This window comes from Pongo abelii, chromosome 1 (assembly GCF_028885655.2).
Source record: "Pongo abelii isolate AG06213 chromosome 1, NHGRI_mPonAbe1-v2.0_pri, whole genome shotgun sequence".
NCBI classification, from domain to species: domain Eukaryota; kingdom Metazoa; phylum Chordata; class Mammalia; order Primates; family Hominidae; genus Pongo; species Pongo abelii.
Genome location: NC_071985.2, coordinates 201,409,005 through 201,425,805, shown reverse-complemented (window position 1 = coordinate 201,425,805; position 16,801 = coordinate 201,409,005). Strand labels below are relative to the sequence as shown.

Below are 16,801 nucleotides of genomic sequence, written 5' to 3'. Positions count from 1 at the left end.
TGCCAGTACCACACTGTTTTAATTACTGTACCTTTGTAGTAAGTTATGAAATCAGGACATATGAGTCTTCTGACATTTTAAAGAATGTCTTCCTTAATTTCCGTATATTTGTGAATTTTCCAGTTATCCTTCTGTTACTGATTTCTAGCTTCATTCCATGTAGTCAGAGATAATGTTTTATATGACTTCAGTGTTCCAAAATTTATTGAGACACTTTTAGTGGGCTAACATATGGCCTATCCTGGAGAATCTGTACTTGAGAAGAATGTATATTCTGCTGTTATTGTATCTCTCTAGGTGTTCTGTTCATTATTGAACGTGGTTCATTAAAAGTCTCCAAATATCTGTAGGCCACAGTTGGTGGGGACAAAAAAGTCTCCAAATATTTTTTCTGCACTTCTGTCAGAACTTGCTTCATGTTTGGGGGCTCTTGTTTATTGCATATGTTTTATAATAGTTTGATGAATTGGCCATATGATGTCCTTTCTTTTTGGTAACAGTTTATGACTTAAAGTTTGTTTTGTCAGATATTCATGTAGCTATTCCAGCTCTCTTTATTCCCTTCTGATTTCCTTTTGTGTATATTTTTAATTTTTATTTTCTGTGCATGTAGTTTTTTAGATATTTCCTTGTGAACACCATGGGGATTACACTTAATATTCTAACTTTATAACACTCTAGTTGGAATCAATACCAGCTTAATTCAGTAGCATACAAAACTGCTCATGTACAGCATTGTTTCCTCCTTTATGCTGTTGTCATCACACATTGTGTGTTTAAACATTGTGTGACCAATAATGTAGATTTATAATTATTTTATGCATTTGTCTTTTAAATCATGTAGGAAATGAAAAGTTACAAACCGATGTATAGTAATACTGGCTTTTATATCTGCCCATATAGTTACCTTTATCAGAGATCTTTATTTCTTCATACGGCATTAAGTTACTGTGTCCTTTCATTTCAACCTGAAGGGCTCCCATTAGTATTTTTTTTTTTTTTTTTTTTGACAGAGTCTTGCTTTGTTGCCCAGGCTGGAGTGCAGTGGTACAGTCACGGCTCACTGCAGCCTGAACCTCCCAGGCTCTAGCAATCCACCTCAGCCTCCCAAGTAGCTGGGACTACAGGTGCGTACCACCACGTCCGGCTAATTTTTATATTTTTTTTTGTAGAGATGGGGTTTCACCACATTGCTCAGACTGGTCTCGAACTCGGCTCATGTGATCCTCCTGCCTCAGCCTCCCAAAGTGCTGAAATTACAGGCCCAGCCAGCATTTCTTGCAGAGCAGGTCTAGTGGTAACAAAGCCCCTCAGCTTTTGTTTATGGGGAAATGTCATAATTCTCTCTCATTTTTGAAGGACAGTTTTGTCAGATATAGAATTCTTGCTTGACGGTTTTTCTTTCAGCACTTTGCTTTTTGTTTTGTTTTGTTTTGTTTTTGAGACAGGGTTTCGCTGTGTCATACAGGCTGGAGTGACGGTGCAATCACGAGTCACTGCAGCATCAACCTCCTGTGCTCAGGCAATCCTCCTGACTTAGAGGTCTCCCAGGTAGCTGGGACCATAGGTGCACACCACCATGCCCAACTAAATTAAACAAAATTATTTGTAGAGACAGGGTCTTGCTCTGTTGCCCCGGCTGGTCTTGAACTCCTGGGCTCAACTAATCGTCTGGCCTTGTCCTCCCAAAGTGCTGGGATTACAGGCATGAACCACCGAACCCAGCCTTTTTTCGGCACTTTCTTATTCTACTGCCTTCTGACCTTCGTGATTTCTTTTCTTTTTCTTTTTCTTTCTTTCTTTCTTTTTTTTTTTTTTTGGAGACAGGGTCTTGCTCTGTTGCCCAGGCTGGAGTCTAGTGGTACAACCACGGCTCACTGCAGCTTCAACCTCCTGGGCTCTGGTGATCCTTCTACCTCGTCCTCCTAAGTAGCTGGGATTGCAGACATACACCACCATGCCCAGCTAATTTTTGTACTTTTTGTAGAGACGGGGTTTTGCCATGTTGCCCAGGCTGTTCTTGAACTCTTGGTCTCCAACGCAAGCCATTCACCTGCCTTGGCCTCCCAGAGTGCTAGGATTACAGGCCTGAGCCACTGCTCCCAGCCTGACTTTCATAATTTCTAATGAGAAATCACCTGTTGATCTTATTGGGCATCTTTGTATGTGATAAGTCACTTCTTTCTTGCTGCTTTCAAGATTCTGTCTTTGGCTTTCATCAGTTTGATTATGTGTCTCAATGTGGATATCTTCTTTTTCTTTTCTGAGACAGAATCTCACTCTATCACCCAGGCTGGAGTACAGTGGCATGATCTCGGCTCAGTGCAGTCTCTGCCTCCCAGGTTCAAGTAATTCTCCTGTCTTAGCCCCCCCACTTGCTGGGATTACAGGTGCGTTCCACTATGCCTGGCTAATATTTGGTTTTTTAGTAGGTGCCACCATGCCTGGCTAATTTTTGTTTTTTTTAGTATAGACACAGGGTTTCACCCGGCCAGGCTGATCTCGAACTCCTGACCTCAGTTGATCCACCTGCCTCGGTATCCCAAATGTGGATATCTTCATTAGAGTTCATTGAGCTCCTTTGTATGTAGATTCATGTGTTTTATTTAATTTGGGAAGTTTTTGACCATATTTTTTCAAATATTCTACCTCTTTATCTTCTGCTTTTAGGACTCCCATAATGTGGTGTATATTGGTCTTTTTTTTTTTTTTTTTTTTTGAGAAGGAGTCTCGCTCTGTCACCCAGGCTGGAGTGCGATCTTGGCTCACTGCAACCTCCACCTCCCGGGTTCAAGCAATTCTCCTGCCTCACCTCCTGAGTAGCTGGGATTACAGGTGCACGCCACCACGCCTGGGTATTTTTTTTGTATTTTTAGTAGAGACGGGGTTTCACCATATTGGTCAGGCTGGTCTCAAACATCTGACCTTGTGATCCACCCGCCTCAGCCTCCCAAAGTGCTGGGATTATAGGCGTGAGCCACTGCGCCCGGCCCCCCTACTTTTTTTTCAATAGAGATGAGATCTTGCTATGTTGCCTAGGCTGGTCTCAAACTGTGGGCTCAAGCTGCCCTCCTGCCTCAGCCTCCAAATTTGCTGGGATTACAATCATGAGCCACCGTGGGGGGCTGGCTATATTGGTCCTTTTAATGGTGTTCCATGGGTCCACTCGATTCTGTTCATTTTTCTTCATTCTTTATTCTTTCTGCTCCTCAGATTGGATAATTTTAATTGATCTGTCTCCAAGTTTGCTACTTTTTTTTTCTATCTGCTCGTATCTGCTGTTGAACCCCTCTAGTGAATGTTTTATTTCAAGAAGTGTACTTTTGAGCTCTAGAACATTTGTTTGGTTCCTTTTTATAATTTCTTTTTATTGATATTCTCATTTTATTCATATATTGTGTTTCAGATTTCCTTCAGTTCATTGTCCAGGTTTTTCTTTATCTCTTTCAGCATATTTAGGACAGTTGTTTTAGAATCTGTCTAGTAAGTCCAGTCTCTGGGCTTCCTCAGGGATGGTTTCCTATTTTTATAAAATTATTTAAAATAGAAATAGGGTCTCCCTCCGTATGTTGCCCAGGATGGTCTCTAACTCCTGGCCTCAGGCAGTCCTATCATCTTGGCCTCCTGAAGTATTGGGCTTGAGCTACCACATGCAGCTAGGAATGGTTTCTACTTTATTCCGTGAATGGGCCATGCTTCCCTGTTTTTGTGTGTGTGTCCATGTGCCTTGTTATTTTTTAAAGACAATTTTTAAATGGCAAAAAAGGTATTTTATGTTTATCTGCCATATCTAGTGTTTTTCATTTTGTGGATATCCGAGTTTCCATCTGGTATCATTTTCCTTCTACTTGAAGAATTTTAGCATTTCTTTAGTGCAAGTCAGCTACAGAAAAAGTCTCTCAGCTTTTGTTTATCTGAAAAAGTCTTTATTAATATTATTTTTAGTTTAGCCCATGACCTGCTGAATTGCTTTCATTTCAAAAAGTATCTTTGTTGGATATAAAATTCTAGTTTACCAGGTTTTTGTTTTTTCCAGAACATTAAAAATGTTTTGTTGTTTTCTGACTTATGGTTTCTGACAAGAAGCTAGGCCATTCTTATCTTTGGTCTTAATAGGTCTTTATCTGGCTGCTTTTAAGATTTTATCTATCGCTGCTTTTCAAGATTTTGGTTGTGATGGGTCTTGTGATTTTCTTTGTTTTTATCTTGCTTAAGGATTAGCATAGCTTTTAGGGTTAATGGGATTAGATCTGGAAAATTTTTAGTCTTTTTTTTTTTTTTTGAGACAGGGTCTCACTCTATTGCCCAGGCTGTAGTGCAGTAGCATGATCTTGGCTCACTGCAACCTCCACCTCCCAGGTTCAAGTGATTCTCCTTCTTCAGCCTCCTGAGTAGCTGGGATTACAGGCACCAGCTACCACACCTGGCTAATTTTTATATTTTTAGTAGAGACAAGCTTTCACCATATTGGCCAAGCTGATCTGGAACTCCTGGCCTCAAGTGATCCATCTGCCTCGGCCTCTCAGCGTGTTGGGATTACGGGCTTGAGCCACCATGCCCTGCCAATTTTTAGTCTTTGCTTGTAAATGTTTTTCTGTCCTTCTCTCAATTTTTTTCCCCTGTGAATCCAGTTACTAATATATTAGAGCACTTGAAACCATCCTACTATCTACTGAAGTGTCATTTCTGGATCTAACTTTTGACTGATTTTTCTCCTATGGGTCACAATTTTTATGCTTCTTGGCATGTATAGTACTTTTTGTTGTTTGTTCGTTTGGAAACAGAGTCTCCCTCTGTCACCAGGCTGGAGTGCCGTAGCATGATCTCTGCTCACTGCAACTTCCACCTCCCTGGTTCAAGTGATTTTCCTGCCTCAGCCTCCCGAGTAGCTGGGACTACAGGTGCGTGCCACCAAGCTCAGCTAATTTTTGTATTTTTAGTAGAGACGAGGTTTCACCATGTTGGCCAGGGTGGTCTCAATCTCTTGACCTCGTGGTCCACCCACCTCGGCCTCCCAAAGTGCTGGGATCACAGCCGTGAGCCACCACGCTCCGGCTGTTTTTGTTTTTTTAGAGACAGGATCTCACTCTGTTGCCCAGGCTGGAGTACAGTGGTGCAGTCATAGCTCACTGCAGCCTTGAACTCCTAGGTTCTTCAAGCTATCCTCCTACCTCAGCCTTCCAAAGTGCTGAGATTTATAGGCATGAGCCACCATGCCTGGCTCTGGCCCATAATTTTTAATTGGATTCCAAGCATTGTGAATTTTATGTTTTTAGTGTCTGGATTTTGTTGTCTTTCTTTAAAGGATGTAGGGCGTTTTATAGCTGTTGTGTTTTAGCAGTGTAAGGCTTGTTTTTAAGCTTCATGAGTAGCCTTTTCTGGGAATAGTTTAATCCCACTACTAAGCTATAGCCCTTCTAGGGTCTCTACTATGCCCTGAGTGATCAGGGAGAAATCCCCATTCAGATTTGTCTAAAGTCTCTCAGCCCTGTGCGAGCTCTGGGAACTGTTGAGCTTACATACAGCTTCTCAGTTGCCCTTTGCGTGACTCATGGAGCTTCACCTAGCATGTATGCATCCTTAGTCTTCAGCAAAGATTTAGGGAACCCCAAACAGATTTCCCAATTTTTTTTTTTCTGCCTATTTCTTTCCTCGCTGGAATGCTGTCTCAGTGTTTTCAGCCACTTCAGTCTCACTGAAGTCTCTAGTCTCTCCTCCACTAGTGAGATTTCCGTGGTGCTGTTTGGGACCCCTCTTCTGCTATAGAATGTTACTCTGGGCAGAAAGCCAAGGAGACAAGTAGAGCTCACTTAATTCGTTTCTCTCTTGGAGAATCACAATTCTGCATTGCTATTGCCCGATGTCTGAAACAGTTTATAGCAACAGGGGAAATCCTATCCCTCTTATTCCATCATGGCTGGAAGTGGAAGTGATAACTATATTAATATCCAACAGAATAAAAAGGGCAACAAAGGGCATTGTTAAGGAATAATTTGGCTCACTTTATAACAAACTTCTATTCACAGTCAAGTTACAACAGTTCTAAATTTGTATGCTTCTAATGAAATAGTATTAAAATACATAAAGCAAAATTAAACTACGGGGTAAAATGGCTACATTCACTATCAATAAGGAAAACATTAGTGAAGTGAAACATTAATAGAAGATTTGAACAACATGATGGGCATGGTGGCTCATGCCTATAATCCCAGCACTTTGGGAGGCTGAGGCAGGGGGATTGCTTGAGGACAGGAGTTCAAGACCAGCCTGGCCAACATGGTGAGACCCCATCTCTACAAAAAAAACTTAACAATTAGCCATGCATGGTAGTATGAGCCTGTAGTCCCAGCTACTCAGGCTAAGGCAAGAGAATTGTTTTAGCCCTGGAAGTTGAGGCTGTGGTGAACCGTGATCGTGCACTGCACTCCAGCCTAGGCAATAGAGTGAGGCCCTATCTCAAAAACCAATGAATAAATAAAGAACAACATGATGACAACTTAATTTAATGGACATGATATTCAGAAAGCCATGCACAATAATTTAAGAATACAGATTCTTCTCAAGCACACATGAGACACTTATGTAAATTGAATAAATCAAAAGTAATTAGATATTTAGGACTGAATTACAATACAAATATTAATTTGAAGCAAATTTATAAGCCTTAGAAAGGTAATATAGAAGTATAGTGTGGGGCCAGGCACGGTGGCTCACGCCTGTAATCCCAGCACTTTGGGAGGCCGAGGCGGGTGGATCACGAGGTCAGGAGATCAAGACCATCCTGGCTAACATGGTGAAACCCCATCTCTACCAAAAATACAAAAAATTAGCTGGACGTGGTGGCGGGCGCCTGTAGTCCCAGCTACTCCGGAGGCTGAGGCAGGAGAATGGCGTGAACCCAGGAGGCGGAGCTTGCAGTGAGCCGAGATGGCGCCACTGCACTCCAGCCTGGGCGACAGAGGGAGACTCTGTCTAAAAAAATAAAAAATAAAAAAAAAAAATTAGCCCTGCGTGGTGGTGCACACCTGCAATCCCAGCTACTTGGGAGGCTGAGGCAGGAGAATCACATGAACCCAGGAGGCGGAGGGTTACAGTGAGCCAAGATCGCACCATTGCACTCCAGCCTGGGTGACAGAGTGAGACTCCGTCTCAAAAAAAAAAAAAAAAAAAAAAGTACAGTGTGAACATTAATTACTTAGATATACAACTTAAATTAGAAAAAATGTAGAAAGGGGATAGAAATCATATAGTCGAGAAGACTCAATGAAGCTAAAACTTGGATCTTTCAAAAGACTAAAATAAAAATAGTCAAGTCTCTGGTAAAGCTTCTCAAGAACAAAAGAGGGCACAAATAAGACAATATTGATGAAGAAAGTACGCAGTCACAGATAACTGATTTAAAAGAACGTGAACAGGCCGGGCGCAGTGGCTCATGCCTGTAATCCCAGCACTTTGGGAGGCCGAGGCAGGCAGTTCACCTGAGGTCAGGAGTTCGAGATCAGCCTGGCCAACATGGTGAAACTCCGTCTCTACTAAAAATACAAAAATTAGCCATATTAGGCGTGGTGGCAGGCTCCTGTAGTCCCGGCTACTCGAGAGGGTGAGGCAGGAGAATCATTTGAACCTGGGAGGCATAGGTTGCAGTGAGTCAAGATCGTGCCATTGCACTCCAGCCTGGGCAACAAAAGTGAAATTCTGTCTCAAAAAAAAAAAAAAAGAAGAAGAAAAATATTTAAAAACATAGAAACAAACATTTTTCACAGAAGGGGAAACATATAGCAAATAACAACATGAAATCTAACCTCATTAGTAATCTGGGATATGCAAATAATCATCTCTGTGAAATACTTTATGACACCCAGTAGATTGTCAAAAGTATTGGTCAAGATATTTGTCAGTGGCAGTACAATGGAAGACAACTTTGGCACTAGCTGGTCAAGTTAACATTTATTTACCTACAACTGAGTAATTCACTGCTTAGAACAGCGGTTCTTGGCTGGGCGTGGTTGCTCACGCCTATAGTCTCAGCACTTTGGGAGGCCAAAGCAGGTGGATCACCTGAGGTCAGGAGTTTGAGACCAGCCTGGCCAACATAGTGAGAACCCGTCTCTACTAAAAATATAAAAATTAACCAGTTGTGGTGGTGTGCACCTGTAATCCCAGCTACTCGGAAGGCTGAGGCAGGAGAATCACTTGAGCCCGGGAGGCAGAGGTTGCAGTGAGTCAATATCGTGCCACTGCACTCCAGCCTGGGTGACAGAGTGAGACCTTGTCTCAAAAAAAAAAAAAAAACAGCATTTCTCAAAGTGTGGTCTGCAGACCCCTGGGATTACAGGTGGGAGCCACTGTGCCTGGTATGTGTGTTCCTGTTTTATTAAAGATTAAATTTTGAAGCAATAAAAGAGGAGCTTGTCCAAGGTTGCACAGCTAACAAGTAGAAGGGTCAGGATTTGAACACAGACAATCTGTCTCTAGGGCCCACACTTTTAACTACTAAGCTTATACCAATTGCTATAATACCACCTGTTTAGCAAGCTTATTGTAATTAAAGGAGACTGGGGCTGGGGGGCGGGTAGAGATGTCAGGCGCTATTGAGAGCTCCCAGAGAGCTGTATTCCCCCCAGAGTAGGGGAGGGTGAAGGGTGGGTAGGGATAGAAGTCTAGTGAAAAGGAAATGCTGTCCTCTCAAGAGTTTTTGGCAATGTGTATCTTTTCTTCTAGAGACCATGGCGAGCCCAGGGAAAGACAATTATCGAATGAAGAGCTATAAGAACAATGCTCTAAACCCTGAAGAAATGAGACGAAGAAGAGAGGAAGAGGGCATTCAGCTCCGGAAGCAGAAGCGGGAGCAACAAGTGAGTTAATGGGAGTATTCTCAAACATACTATTCTGGGAAACAAGCCCCTATGGTTGGCCTCCACCGTGCACCCTGACTTGCCCTGTAGAAATGTAGCTTACTAGCGGGCGTGGTGGCTCATGTCTGTAATCCCAGCCCTTTGGGAGGCCAAGCCAGGCAGATCACCTGAGGTCAGGAGTTCAAGACCAGCCTGGCCAACATGGTGAAACTTCATTTTCTCTACTAAAAATACAGAAATTAGCCGGACGTGGTGGCATGCGCCTGCAATCTCAGCTACTTGGGAGAATGAAGCAGGAGAATTGCTTGAACCTGGGAGGCAGAGGTTGCAGGAGCCAAGTTCGTGCCATTGCACTCCAGCCTGGGCAACAAGAGTGAAACTCCATCTCAAAAAAAAAAAGAAAAGAAAAGTAGCTTACTTACTGAGTGAGCTACTCATCCAGTTTCCTTTGTTGTAAATAAATGTTGGGAGCTTTGAGAAAGAGAAGACTGACCTTATCCCCTTTTCACAAGTTAGACCAACTTAGACATCATTTATGTCTTTACTGTAACATTCTAGTTCTAGCTCCTTGTTACCTTTTCTTTTCTTTTTTTTTTTTTTTTGAGACAGAGTCTCGTTCTGTCACCCAGGCTGGAGTGCAATGGCATGATCTTTGCTCACTGCAACCTCTGCCTCCTGGGTTCAAGCGATTCTCCTGCCTTAGCCTCCCGAGTAGCTAGGATTACGGGCATGCACCACCACGTCCAGTTAACTTTTTGTATTTTTAGTAGAGACTGGGTTTCACCATGTTGGCCAGCCTGGTCTCGAACTCCTGACCTTGTGATCTGCCCAGATCTGCCCGCCTCAGCCTCCCATAGTGCTGGGATTACAGGCGTAAGCCACCACACCCAGCCCGAGACTATATTAATGCCTCACCATCTGCATTCCCATGCCACCCCACCAACAGATTCAGTCACCTGATTATTATTATTATTTTTATTTATTTATTTATTTATTTCTTGAGATAAGGTCTCACTCTGTCACCCAGGCTGGAGTGCAGTGAGTCACATGATCTCAGCTCACTGCAGCCTCAAGCTCCCGGGCTCAAGTGATCCTTCTTCCTCAGCCTCCTGAGTAGCTGGACTACAGGCATGTACCACCACGCCCGGCTAATTTTTGTGGATTTTTTTTTTTTTTTTTTGTACAGACAGGGTTTTGCCATGTTGCCCAGGCTGGTCTTGAACTCCTCAGCTCAAGTGATCCACCTGCCCTGGCCTCCCAGAGTGCTGGGATTACAGGCATGCGCCACCGTGCCTGGCCAACCTATCCTGATTTTGCCCACCCTTTTGCTATACTATCATTCCTTTGTTTCTTTTTTTTTTAAGACAGGATCTTGCCCTGTTGCCCAGGTTGGAGTACAGTGGCGTGATCTTGGCCCACTGCTGCCTCTGCCTCCAAGTCCTTGAATATCTTTTCCGTGTCAGTATTCAGTAGTCTCCTCTTCTCTTTGTGGAATACATTCCAGGACCCACAGTGGATGCCTGAAACTGCAGATATTACTGAACCTTACATATACTATGTTTTTTCCCATGTTTTTATCTTTTTACTTAAAGGAAGCACTTTACAGCTTCTCTTTGGCACATTTGAATTGCCAGCATCACTACTCTTGCATTTTGGGGCTATTATTAAGTAAAATAAGGGTTACTTGAACACAAGCAATTGCCACCTGATAACCAAGTTGGTTATTAAGTGACTAACTGGCAGCAGTGTATACAGCGTGGAATGGATACACTGGACAAAGGATGTTCACGTCCTGGGCCAGACAGAACAGGATAGCATGAGATTTCAACACTACTCAGAATGGCATGCAATTTAAAACTTATGAATTGTTCATTTCTGGAATTTTCTGTGTAATATTTTCAGACCACACTTGACTGGATAACTTCAAAACTGAATAAGGGGAGACTAATGTATAAAGCTTGGCCTCTTCTCAGCTACTCTAGTATATCCTTGTCAGTTATGCCATAATTTAACATTGGATTGTTCTTTGTTTTCTTTGGTTCAGAGAGTAAGTACTCTTAACTACTGTCTCTTTACTTTCAGCTTTTTAAACGGCGAAATGTGGAGCTGATTAATGAAGAAGCTGCCATGTTCGATAGTCTTCTCATGGACTCTTATGTGAGCTCTACCACTGGGGTAAGGCCCCTGCATGTGCCTCAGGCTGACCTGGAAAATACCTGCTTCTAAGAACAGAAATTGGGCCGTTCACATCATCTACTAGCTTTGCCAGTAACCATGACAAGTTCTTTCCTCTGTGGACCCTTTTGTCAGCTTCAGGAGTCAACAAAGATTCAACTTTGTTAGATGTATCTGAGGAAACATTTAAGAGAAGCCATCAGTTGCCTCAGAATTAGGAATCACTTTTCAAATGTCCCAACTTGAAGCACCTATAGATTAAACAGACCCCTTCTCCTGAGCCTATTATGCCATCCTCTTGCCCTCAATTTTTTAGAAAACAGGATGCCAAGCAGTATTATGTGCTCACATCTGGCTCTAATGTTGATTTGCAAAGTCCTAAACTTGTTTTATGTTCTAGGAGAGTGTGATCACAAGAGAGATGGTGGAGATGCTCTTTTCTGATGATTCTGACCTGCAGTTAGCAACCACACAGAAATTCCGGAAACTGCTCTCCAAAGGTATAAAGCCTGGCCCTTGTCAGAGAGGCCCTATATAATTTAGCCTCTTTTCTTTTCACTGATGTCATCAACTACACGTGCCCTCTCTCATTCTGCTCTAGCCCTACTGACCTTGGTGTTGCTTGTACAAGACAGACACATTCCTACCTTCACACTGGATACTTCCTCTGCCTGATGTCCTCTATTCCCAGATATCTTTGTAGCAACTCCCTTACTCCTATAACTAAATCCTACCTTCAACAGTTTTATCTTTTTACCTTGCCCTACATATTGTCCTCCTCTCCCCCCATTATATTTATCTTCTAACATAATAAAATGACTCTTCCCACTAGGATATAAGCTCTCTGAGGGCAGAGACTTTTGTTTTTGTTCCCTCCTGTGTCCTCTGTACCTAGAACTGTGTGGCACACCATAGGTACTTAGTAAAAAAATTTAATGTATGATTGGAAAAATACCTCTTGTTTCAGTATATCAAATAGTCTTCCCAAGAAGAGAATACTGGTCTTTCTTGAAAGGGAAAAGTGTAAACCATGGTTGTTCATCCCTTAGGCATTCCTCTCTCCCACATCTTTCTTTGCTTACATTTAGTAAGCCAAAGATGAGCATTCTTAAATTAGGGTTGGCTTTACTCTTTAACATTCCAGCTGTATTATACAGTTCAAAGACGAGTAGATATTGTTAAAACCACCTTACCAGAAGGGAGTTTGGGAATGTTTGTAAGGGTGGTCAGAAGTGTCTAAGAAGGATTGCAAGCTGACCCCCATGAAGGGATCAGCAAAAGCTTCTCCTGCGTTTTTATTTTCCCTTCTCCCTTATCCAGAGCCTAGTCCTCCAATAGATGAAGTTATCAACACTCCAAGAGTGGTGGATCGGTTTGTGGAGTTTCTGAAGAGGAATGAGAATTGTACATTACAGGTGAGGCCTGAAGGGAAGGGGTTTGTTTTGTCTTTTAATTTTTGGGGGATACATAGTAGGTATATATATTTATGGGGTACATGAGATGTTTTGACACAGGCATGCAATTTGAAATAAGCAAATCATGGAGAATGGGGTATCCATTTCCTCAAGCATTTATCCTTTAAGTTACAAACAATCCAATTATACACTTTAAGTTATTTTAAATTGTGTAGTTATTATTGACTATAGTCACCCTATTGTGTTACCAAATAGTAAGTCTTATTAATTCTTTCTGGGTTTTTTTGTACCCGTTACTTATCCCCACCCCACCAGTCCCCCACTACTGGGAAGAGGTTATTAGATGAAAGCCCTACTTCCAAGAAATTGCAGTGGGATATTTCTATTGATATATCTCTTAGGAAGTACAAAAGTAATGTTAGGAAACATTCAGGAGAAACCATCAGTTCCCTCACAGCCAGAATCTCTTCCTTAAAACAATTTCAAAAAAGGAAAGACACCAGACTATGATAGACTGATCATTCAGTTATAAATCAGAGGGTATAAGTCCACTACCTGTGTGACCTGAGGCAAATTGTTTAGCCTCTCTGGGTCTCTTGTTTCAGAGATGGGTGATGGGTCAATCCATTGGAACTTGCCAGAACTCAGCTGAAAGGGACTTTGAGAGACCCATTTCATTCTAATCCTCATTTCAGAAATGAAGAAAGTGAAGCTCAGGAAATAAAAAAGTGACCTGGCAAAAGACGCATGGGTGTTGTGGTAGTGCAGGACTAAACCTGGGACCCTGGAAGCCCAATGTCTTATTCTCATCTATATCACATCACTGCATCTTCCCACTCTCTAAAGACGGGAGGGGAAAGGCTTATATTTTATGTGTGTGTGTTTTAAATTCATGGGCAAGAGGCTTGCTTGTGTTTTGTGAGGTTTTGTTTTGGTTTTTTAAATTCATGGGCAGGAGGCTTACTGTTCTGAGCTAGCTGATAGGCATGGCTGCTCAGTCTGAAATGACCTTTAAATCATTGCTTAATCTCACTTTCAGTTTGAAGCTGCCTGGGCTCTAACGAATATTGCCTCTGGAACCTCTCAGCAGACCAAAATTGTCATTGAAGCAGGGGCTGTCCCCATTTTTATAGAGCTGCTTAATTCAGACTTTGAGGATGTTCAGGAACAGGTAATGCTTAGATTTGGTGTGATTCTTTATAGTACCTGTGGTATAATAAAAAATATATTTGGTCTTTGTCCTGGTTCTTGGCACAGTGTTAAAACTCTTGGAATTTCCTGAGTGATAGGAGTGTCAAGTACAGATGGCCCCTGGGACTTGCAACTGGTATCTCAAGTGGGGGCAGTCTTGTGGGACTAACCTGCGGAGTCTGCATTAACTCTAGGTGTTAGTGTCAGAATGGAATTAAATTGTTGGACACATGGTTGGTATCAGAGAATGGGTGGTTGATGTGGAAAAAACTCTATACATTTGTTGTTGGAAGTGCCATTGGAAAAAAGACACCACAGTACCCATATCTCAGTACCCACAAATCATGGAGATAAAGGTACAACTTCCATTTCTCCCATTGAATTCTTGCTAGTTGGATAGAATCGGAGAGTGGTAGTGGCCTCTTTTCTCTATTACTACATATAGAGTTGGTACAAGGCAGCTACAAGAGTGCAACTTTCGCCAGGCGCAGTGGCTCACGCCTGTAATCCCAGCACTTTGGGAGGCTGAGGTGGGCAGATCACGAGGTCAGGAATTCAAGACCATCCTGACCAACATGGTGAAACCCCATCTCTACTAAAAATACTAAAAAATTAGCTGGGCATGGTGGCACTTGCCTGTAATCCCAGCTATTCAGGAGACTTGAGACAGGAGAATCACTTGAACCTGGGAGGTGGAGGTTACAGTGAGCCGAGATTGCGCCACTGCACTCCAGCCTGGGTGACAGAGCAAGACTCCATCTCAAAACAAAACAAAACAAACATGCAACTTTCTGATTACTTTCTCCTTTTCTGGGCGATGTTGTTCTGGCTTCTCTGGCTATAGTACAGATGGCAGCCTGTCTTTCCCTGCTGAACCAGGAACTCCCAGGGATAGGTCCTTGTAGAACAAGTGCTCAGTAAGAATTTCAGTAGGGAGGTTACCTGAGCTTGTATGGTATATTTGGGGCCTTGACATCATCCTCATCCTGGTGGGTACTCACTTGGCAGTTGTGGCTATAAAGTACTCACAGAAGTACCAGGCTTTGTGGGTGACAGTTTCATTATCCCCTTTTCAGGCAGTCTGGGCACTGGGAAACATAGCTGGAGATAGCTCTGTTTGCCGAGATTACGTCTTGAACTGTTCCATCCTTAATCCTTTGTTAACGTGAGTAATTATAATCATCTGTACCTGAGTGTCTATCGGGTGGCCACGTGGCAGGTCATTTGGGGGCAGCATACTTGATCCCTTAAGATGATAGGTAAGTGCAAAAACTATAAAAATGCATTCTGATTGCCAAAGTAAAAGATAAGTATCTTTGGAGATTGAGAAGGTTGTGGCCGGGCATGGTGGCTTATGCCTATAATCCCAGCACTTTGGTAGGCCAGAGCAGGTGGATCCCTTGAGCTTAGAGTTCAAAACCAGCCTGGGCAACATGGTGAAACCCCAACTCTACAAAAAATACAAAAGTTAGCCAGGTGTGGTGGCATGCACCTGTAGACCCAGCTACTTGGGAGGCTGAGGCAGGGAGGATCACCTGAGCCCAGGGAGATCAAGGCTACAGTGAGCTGTGATTGATCACACCACTGCACTTCAGCCTGGGCAAAAGAGTGAAAAAAAAAAAAAAGATTGTGCCACCCATCTGCCAAGAAGGATCTTGTTCCTCACTTCATGGCACTGCAGAACCTCATGTTAGTCATATCTTCATATCCTCCTCATTGTTGAGCCAGGGGAGAGAGGCAGGACTAGTCCACCTGGAAAAATCTAACCTTCTCTACAAAATGCATTGATTTGCTATGGGGTTTTGCATACATACATTGGACAGCTCTTGTAAATTATAGATCAAAGACCCCGTGAAGCGTCATTGTATCCTTCTCCCATCCTTCCCTCCATGCCCTTAGAGTAAACTATGCCTAAACCAAAACAGATTAATGAACTGTTCTTCAGAGACCACAGTCTCATAGCCTACCACTGTCACTTTCTTGGACCCTTCACAGAAAATTATTCCATACTGTGTGGCTAAAGCTCTCACAGTAGACCTATAGCTTTTATTTCTTAGACTTTTAGCTTTTATTTCCAGGGAACACCATTCCTTGTCCTGGACTTGTGGCCAGGGTTATGGGCATGATATATCCCACTTTAGAAGCCTTACAGGCTTACTCAAGATCTAGCCCTCTGTTTCGTCCCTATTATCTATGGTATTAACTAGCCACAGCTGTTCTGAAATGAATACTCTGTATAGAGTTTGGCCTCCTAACCTATACCAGCTCTATTAACTTCAGTCTATGAGTAGGAAGAAACAGGCTGCTAGAGTCTGAGAGGTCTCATTGGATTTGTCTCTGGGTTCATTGGCAACAGCCCTATGCCAAGGCCTCAGTGCTCAGGATCTGGCTTTGCTGTTTCCTTCAGACTCCTTACCAAGTCCACACGACTGACGATGACACGGAATGCGGTCTGGGCCCTGTCAAATCTCTGCCGAGGGAAGAACCCACCCCCAGAGTTTGCAAAGGTGAGAGAGCTACTTACTACACCCTGAGTGACATCAGGTTCCTTCATATGGAGTTTTTAAGTCTTTGGGATACTCCTTGGAGTCTCAAATCATGGGAAACTGAAAGAAGCAATTGTTAGTGAAGTAGATGATCTTGTGTACATGGGTAGTAAAGTGAAAAGGTAGACCTAAATGTTTAATGTAGTAGCGATCCCTAGGGTCTGGAATTACTTGTGTGTGCGTGTTGTGGGGGCGGTGGTTGCAATGTTAGGGTTCATGATAGAGCTGATATAGTCTTGTCCCCCTATAAGTCTTTCTCACTCTGCTTCCCACAGGTCTCTCCTTGTTTGCCTGTACTGTCTCGCCTACTCTTCAGCAGCGACTCGGACTTGCTGGCAGATGCTTGCTGGGCCCTTTCTTATCTGTCTGATGGCCCCAATGAGAAGATCCAGGCAGTCATAGACTCCGGAGTCTGCCGGAGATTGGTAGAGCTGCTGATGTGAGTGGTCTTAGAAGGGGTACAGGTTCTGGCTGGGCACAGTGGCTCACGCTTATAATCCCAGCACTTTGGGAGGCCAAGGTGGGTGGATCACAAGGTCAGGAGTTTGAGACCAGCCTGACCAACATGGTGAAACCCCGTCTCTACTAAAAATACAAAAATTAGCTGGGTGCGGTGGCA

General features: G+C 43.0%; 1 protein-coding gene across 10 annotated transcripts in view; it reads left to right on the top strand.

The window, feature by feature from the left end:
* Window positions 1-16,801, top strand: part of KPNA6 (karyopherin subunit alpha 6) — a 67,133-nt gene that overhangs the window by 36,550 nt on the left and 13,782 nt on the right. For 7 of the 10 annotated variants that reach the window (XM_024250137.3, XM_024250063.3, XM_024250223.3 and 4 more), the window contains 8 exon segments: window positions 8,722-8,855; window positions 10,938-11,030; window positions 11,431-11,530; window positions 12,351-12,445; window positions 13,485-13,616; window positions 14,713-14,801; window positions 16,044-16,143; window positions 16,458-16,621. In XM_024250137.3, the coding sequence (XP_024105905.1) occupies window positions 8,727-8,855; window positions 10,938-11,030; window positions 11,431-11,530; window positions 12,351-12,445; window positions 13,485-13,616; window positions 14,713-14,801; window positions 16,044-16,143; window positions 16,458-16,621 (902 nt within the window). In that variant the 5' untranslated portion in view covers window positions 8,722-8,726. 10 annotated transcript variants of the gene reach the window in all.